Source organism: Glycine max, chromosome 2 (genome assembly GCF_000004515.6).
Source record: "Glycine max cultivar Williams 82 chromosome 2, Glycine_max_v4.0, whole genome shotgun sequence".
Lineage (NCBI taxonomy): Eukaryota > Viridiplantae > Streptophyta > Magnoliopsida > Fabales > Fabaceae > Glycine > Glycine max.
Window position 1 is genome coordinate 17,373,896 of NC_016089.4, and position 7,521 is coordinate 17,381,416.

The 7,521-nt window shown below is 32.8% G+C and overlaps 1 protein-coding gene across 1 annotated transcript; it reads left to right on the forward strand.

Moving 5' to 3' along the window:
- Positions 1-1,036: 1,036 nt before the first annotated feature.
- Positions 1,037-6,795, forward strand: LOC100819950 (3-oxoacyl-[acyl-carrier-protein] reductase FabG). Its single transcript, XM_003518921.5, has 3 exons — positions 1,037-1,532; positions 3,042-3,271; positions 6,476-6,795. Exons 1-3 carry the CDS (start codon positions 1,193-1,195, stop codon positions 6,752-6,754), a joined length of 849 nt encoding a protein of 282 aa, XP_003518969.1. The 5' UTR covers positions 1,037-1,192; the 3' UTR covers positions 6,755-6,795.
- The last annotated feature ends 726 nt before the right edge of the window (positions 6,796-7,521 follow it).

The window sequence follows — 7,521 nt, forward strand, 5'->3', positions numbered from 1 at the left end:
ATTTTTTGTGAGACTCATTATCATAGGAAAAGTTCTTTTGAAATGATGATGAATATATAAATCTTGATTTTCAATTTAGATTTTTTATGCATATCGCTCATATTTAATTTTATTTTATTTAATTATATATATATATATATATATATATATATATATATAGTCATGTCTGTGTCTTATATTTTGGACATTACAAGTGTCCACGTGTCTATGTTCGTATCATGTTTGATATCCGTATGTTCGTATCATGTTTGATATCCGTATCAATGTTGGGACTTCATAGGTTCCTACTGGTTTTATAGAGATTACATGAAAATGAATTGGAATCTCAACTTCTCTTACTCGCTCTGAGAAGGCAATAGTTGCACTGACGGGCTTACCAAGAAAGGAGCCTCTCAAGATCAACAGCTTGTCCTACTGGTTTAAAGACAAAGCTACTGGTTGATGCCGTAGGTGTTTGTTTTACCAGGAACTTTTCTTGTTTCCTTTATTTCCCTTGTATTAAAAAAATTGAATCCAAGTAACATCAGAAAATTTTTAAAAATCTAATATTATATTTTTTGTCTCATTGTTTGCGAAACTAATTTTTATGAAATTTTTGCCATGCCTTGTCTTTTAGATCCAACATCACTTGAATTCCATAACACCCATAAATTTCATACGAATTTGATGGTACAAATTTTATGCCTCATATTTTGTAAAAGTAATGATTCAAAATCATGTTCTACAATCAAAATAAATGAGAAGGCTTTTAAAAAAAAATCAAAATGATAATAAAATCACTGAACATAACCTTTGGGAATGTTCGGTAAGAAATAGGTTTTTTCTTGCCCAAAATCATAATTTCTAGTAATCATATTTTTTAAAAATAAATAAAATTTATTTGATTAATTATTAAAAATATTTAAATAATTTTTTTAGAAATCGAATAACTCATATTCTTACAAGTTATTTAAATTATTTATCATACTATATAATTTAATAAATAATAATATGATGTTTTATTGTAATAAAAAAAAATTAAACTCTAAAAAATAATATTCCCATTTGTAAAGTTTTTGTAGAAAACTACTAAAATATCTCTCATAATTGAAACTAAGCTACCTACCATTCTTTCCCATTCCTGAGTTTCCATTGCCGCGACATCTGAATTCCTCCTTGTCACTCATAATCACCAAATAGAAGCCATAAACAAATGAATGCCATAGCAGCAGAACAAGTGCTGGAGCCATGGCACAAGCTAGACGACAAAGTCGTTTTGGTGACGGGTGCTTCCTCGGGGCTCGGGCGAGATTTCTGCATCGACCTCGCCAAAGCTGGCTGCTGTGTCGTCGCGGCAGCTCGTCGCCTCGATCGCCTCACTTCCCTCTGCCACGAAATCAACCACCGATGGCCCTCGAACGTCGGAATCCACCGCGCGGTGGCGGTGGAGCTTGATGTCGCCGCCGATGGCCCCGCCATCGACAGGGCTGTGCAGAAGGCCTGGGACGCCTTTGGCCGCGTTGATTCCTTGATTAACAACGCTGGTGTCAGAGGTAATTCCCCTCAGAAATTTTCTGTACTTTTATTATTGTTAGACTTGAATTTAGTTTTTGTTTTTGTATGTAAATAGTGTATGTAATATTCAATTTTATAGTGTTAGTCTCTATTCACTGCTGTTTCAACCTATCATGTGATTAAGCGGATGATATGTCTTTTTATACAACTTTTAGTTTTTTTTCTTCTAGTTATGTTATTGATATAAAGTATCCACCGGTTTTGAGGACAAGTAATCTCTGCCGAACCTGACTACCTTTAGTTAAGTCTTCTCTCCCAACTACCCACTTTCTATCCATAAGCCGCAAACCCAAGACTTTGCTCTAACAACAGGTTGCTATACAACTTATAGTTTAGTTCATGAAAATATATCCTGTTTTTATTTTAGTCACTCTAATTTACCCTCTTCTTTTTACCTGACTTCTTAGCCAAGTTAAAAACGACAGATGCTAACACCAAAAGATTGAGTATTGTAAAGACTAAAATAGATATTTAAGTATTTATATTGTTAGTTAAAAAGGTAATAAGGCGTGAGGAACTGTGGCTTCCAAGGTTTTAAATTACAACTGCGGTTGTGGTTTCATTATTTTCTTTGATATTATGGGAAATTGCGGACAAATGCAGTCACAATTGCAATTGTGTTGTGATCGTGGACACTAGAAAAACTTTGATGTTACGGCTAAAATCTCATCCGTGGACCGTCTTTCAAAATCTTGGCTGCTTCTAATGCTTCCCGATTGCATACGTGTATAAGTGTTGTTGAACTCGTGAGAAAAGCATTTTTTGTTGGTTTTCAATTAAGAAATTTTAGTGATATCTACGCTCTTATAAAATTGGCAAGTAAAACATGGGGCTATAAATTGCAGGTATGACTGTGAAATTAATCCTTGATAGGGAGAGTTGTTCATAAAATTCTTAAAGTGATGATTTAGGAATTGGACCGTACCATTGGCTCTTGGCTTTCTGGAACTTGAAAATTCTTTTTTCAAGTAACTCTTGTTTTGGGCAAAGGAAAGTCTCCTCTGGAATTGTCAAAGTCATGCAATGCGAGTGCATTAGCCTTATGTGTTGTTGGGTGTTAAAGAATTGAAACTTCTCAAGCATTTTTCCTAGTAACTTATGAAATTAGAGTTGGTATTTACTATGAGCTATTGATGCAGAAGTAATGAAAATATTTTAAATCTTTTTTGTTGTAACCAAAGGAGAAAGTGGTGTACTATCTTTGTTTTGAGGTGTACTCTAGATTTATTCAGTCAGAAGAGTACTCCTCTATCTAAAACAAAAAAGAAAGTGCTGAAATAGTAACAAATAAAGAGTGAATAAGTGTTAATATGCTTCTATATTTTGTGTCAACTGTCAATTATATCCCCCAAATAGTAATAATAAATAAAGAAGAAATGATTTGTTTAATTCTAACATTGAGGGTCTAACTGAAGGGTTTGAACACGTTGAAACTCTTGATTACTTCATAAAACAACTAGTGATGTTTCCTATTTTTTATTGTGTAGGAAGTGTTAAATCACCCTTGAAATTGTCTGAAGAGGAATGGGATCATGTCTTCAAGACTAACCTAACTGGTTGTTGGTTGGTGTCAAAATATGTATGCAAACGCATGTGTGATATCCAGCTTAAGGGATCAATTATTAATATTTCTTCAGTTTCTGGTTTAAATCGGGGGCAATTGCCTGGAGCTGCTGCATATGCATCTTCGAAGGCAGGGGTAAACATGCTGACTAAGGTAATACTACTCGACATGATTTTTCTTAAACCAAACCACATTTTTTAATTCCTTCTTGCTTTTTCTTTGAATTTCTCAATAGGTTTACTTGATCATTGCATTATAGCAAAAAGTAAATGGATCAAGATTATGAAACTTGTTTCCTGTGTTGTGATATACAATTACAGAATTTGATTTATCTGATTAATCAGGGTTATATTGAAATACAAAATTGTCAAAATTCAGATAAAAGCTAAAGTAGAAGTTAGCTTGGATATATCATACATTCTATCACAACAGATAGCATATGTAGTGTTTGATTTTTTTTTTTTTGTTGGTTTGTTTGTTTAGAATAGGCTTACTATTCAATTGAACGTGGGAGGTGATCTATGCACACTACGAAAAATCCCCTAAGCTTAGCTGAGTGTTCACTTACAAGCAAAATTGTAATCTGCTGACTGAGTTTGCAATATGACTTAATCACTTTGGTTTGATTCAATTTCGTCAAGCAGCTTGGAAATGGCATGCATCAGAAGTTTGCAAAATGCAAGTTTTTAGAAAACACTCAAAAAAGTTTAATGCTACATCATCCCTTAACAACAAGATTTGACAGCAAGGACTAAGTGTTGATGGACTTTTATCAGGGACTAAAAGTAAAAACTCATAAATGTTCAGGGACTAAAAACATACTTAACCAAAAACAAAATATTAACAAAGAGAAATCTTGAGAGAGAGAGAGAGAGAGAGAAACAATGATTGGAATTTGTGTTTAGAAATGTTTAGAAACAGGGTGAGGAAACAGAAGTCCCAAATAGAGACAAAATACATGAAAATAAAGGAGTCCCGAATTTAAAGGGAATTGTGGCAGGACAGGTCTCAGTGGATGCTCTGATACCAAGTTGAATTTAGAGAGATCATAGAGAATAAAAAGTTTTTTTTATTCATTAGAACATAGTAGTACAAAGATTCTAGATACATTCATTTAAGTAGTTTTTTAATAGACTGGAGACTATATCCTTCTCCTAGGATAATATTAATTGAACTCAACTTCCTAGACACTAATACCCCAAATAAGTACTAAATGCATTTTATCATGTGATACATGAAAATACAATTTCCTTTCCCTTGTGCATTAACTATTACTATTTCCAACATTCATCGATGATGCAGTGGTAGTTTCCTTTGCTTTATAATGCATAAAAACTAGGATTCAGGTTGACATAAATAAAGATTAGGCAATCACAGTGTTTTCACCACCATGAAATTAAAAGAAAATGCCGTCTTTACAAGGGAAAATTAATGTCCTTTGACTTCTTGTCTATAATATACTGTGAACATCAAAGATCTCCTCCTCACTAAAGAATAAAGATAAGTCAGGCTGAAGGAAGGAACGTTGGTGGGCCTTCAACAAAGTCAAAGAACACATGGTCAATCCTATAATCATGACCAACCCATGGCTATCCTACAACTGAAACTATACAGTTCAGCATGTGCCATATGTTCAAGACGACAAGGCCTGTTGGGACTCCTAAACTCATTCTGTATGGCCTAGCCATTTTAGATAATTAGGTATGATTACAAATGAATTTCAATTGGGCAGAGAAATGGTTTGCTGCTCGAGTCTCCACTTTATTTTATATTGTGTCAATATGTTAGGAAACAAGTGTGCGAGTTAAGATGCATGCATTGTAGACAAGAAAACATTGATCAACGTATTCAATCCAAAAAAACTTCATTTTAAGTGCTAGGTATAAATAGAAAAAAACTGGAATGTAAATGTAAGCAAATCAAAGTACTAAGCTGTGTCATGCTGATTTTAGTCACTACTTGATAATTGTCACAGCTTCACATTTATAGCTCTTGAGTAATTTCTGTCCTAGATATCTGTCACATTCATGAGCATTTCATCACCACAACTTCAATATTGTCACTTACCTGGCATTTTTATGCCATTTGTTACCCGAATCTTGAAAGGGGCTTGGGCACAAATCTTGATTCTTCTCAATGTTCTTGCTCCCTCACGGCAGTGTGGATGGGATACATACAAAAGACATTTTGATGCCTATTGTTAGCAAAGGGGATTGCAGTTGTGAGAGGGGTTAGTGTTTTTTTAATACCTAGGTGAAGGGTGCCTCTCAATATATAGAATTAGAACCTTGCAGCCCAAGGAAGTTAGCATATTTATAATAAGGCTATCTTTTTTGACGTGATAGAGAAAGTGAGAAAGTGGACTTTTTGTGATCTAATATCCCTTAATTATGGACAAATCCATTCAATTAAGAATTTTGGGGATCTTTCCAGATTATAGTTCCAGAACACCACTAAATATTCATCTGTGCGACTTTAGTGATAATGGCTTACTTTTCTTTTTCTTAGCATGTTATTGGTGCAAAGTATTCACCGGTTTTGCTAATGACTAATCTTCATTGGGAATCTGACTGGCTCATCTTTGATGGAGTCTCACCTCCCAGGTTCCAACCATGTTTTTTCTATCCACGAGACTTAAATCTAAGATCTTGTTTAATGAATCTGAGATCAATACCACTTGGACCAACAATATTATAGGTTAATCATTACTTAGTATGATTTTTAAAGCTTATGGATGCTGCAGTTATATCAACGTCATAAATGACTTGTATCACTTTTTTGTTACTTTGTACTCATTTGAAAGCTTGTATTTTGCAGTAGCCTCAATATTGTCGATACATACAATGATAGGGCAGCAGGAGTTAAGCACCATGTCTAAATTAATTTTATGGGTCCTATTTCTTTTAATAACACTGCTTAGACTCTGCAATATTAGTATAAGAACTCACATTCGGAAAGTTGCTAAATTTTGGTTAGCTTTTCATCCACCTGCATAGAGAATTATTCATATTCATATGCATTAAAGGTAAGGAGCTAGGAATAACTACGGAATCTTTTTGCCTACGTAATTAAGCCACTGAATCAAACCTCCTTATTGTTCCCCTTAATAATCCAGTGAGACGGAGGTACGTAATAAACCTTCCCAGTACATCTAAACAAACTTGGTTTTCTCACAATACGATCTATAGTTACGTATGGCATTGTGCTTTAAGGTTGTTATATTCAACAAAATGTTCAATGTGTTCTTTAGATAAAGTCATGCACAAAATTCTAAGCTGGTTACGATTTTACTAATTATTGTTCATGTTGTATAAACAGCATATTGATATCATTATCTGGTGTAATGGTGTTTGACAGGTCATGGCTATGGAATTGGGGATGCACAAAATTAGAGTAAATTCCATATCCCCTGGAATTTTCAAATCTGAAATAACTGAAAATTTATTACAAAAAGATTGGCTGAATGATGTGGTCAGGAAAATAATGCCTTTGAGAAGATTAGGTACTTCAGATCCAGCATTAACATCTCTAGCTCGTTATCTTATTCATGATTCTTCTGAGTACGTCACGGGCAACAATTTTATTGTCGATTATGGAGGCACCTTACCAGGTGTACCAATTTATTCTTCTCTGTAAATTTTGGTACATTATGCACTAACGAAAAGTAATACTATGAATTATTCCATTACATATCTTCAAATTAGACAATATGGAGTTCTGAAGTCTATGTATATGGAGAATTATTGTGAAGTGGCTACCACCTTGATCTTACCATATAATGCTCCAGATGTCCATGTATAAATCATGTGGTCGCGATTGGAGTTTTGATATGTTCATAAACTAGTGTTCTTACCCCTCGATGCGTGGGTCATTTTATCTTTATTTTTAAAATATAGAAAATTGACATGGATAAAATAAAATTTAATTTGAAAGAGAAAAATATATTTATATGCCTAGGACACTTTTTTTTATAAATATTTTTAGTAGTTGATTTTTTTTATTACAAATTGAAATCTTTAAATTTAAATTGGTTTTTACCCGTCAAATTAAATGTAATTGAAATACTTTTTTCTTTTTTTTATATTTCAGACAAAATTAAAATTATAAAAATGAAATTTTTGAAAATATTACTTATATCATTAATTATTTACTTTTTTGTCTCAATGTTATTTAACAAATTTATTGTAGAAAATAAATACTGTGCAGTGTGACTAATATGCTAAATTAGTAATTTAGATCATGTTAATTTATTAAATGAATTAAAAAGTAACATAGAGTAAAATTAAATTAAATTTTAAAATAATATATCTGAAATCATGGTAAAATTAGATAATTATAAAAAAATAATATAATATTAAATTACTTCATAGTAACATTTTAGAGCTAAGTAAATAAGTTTTGAA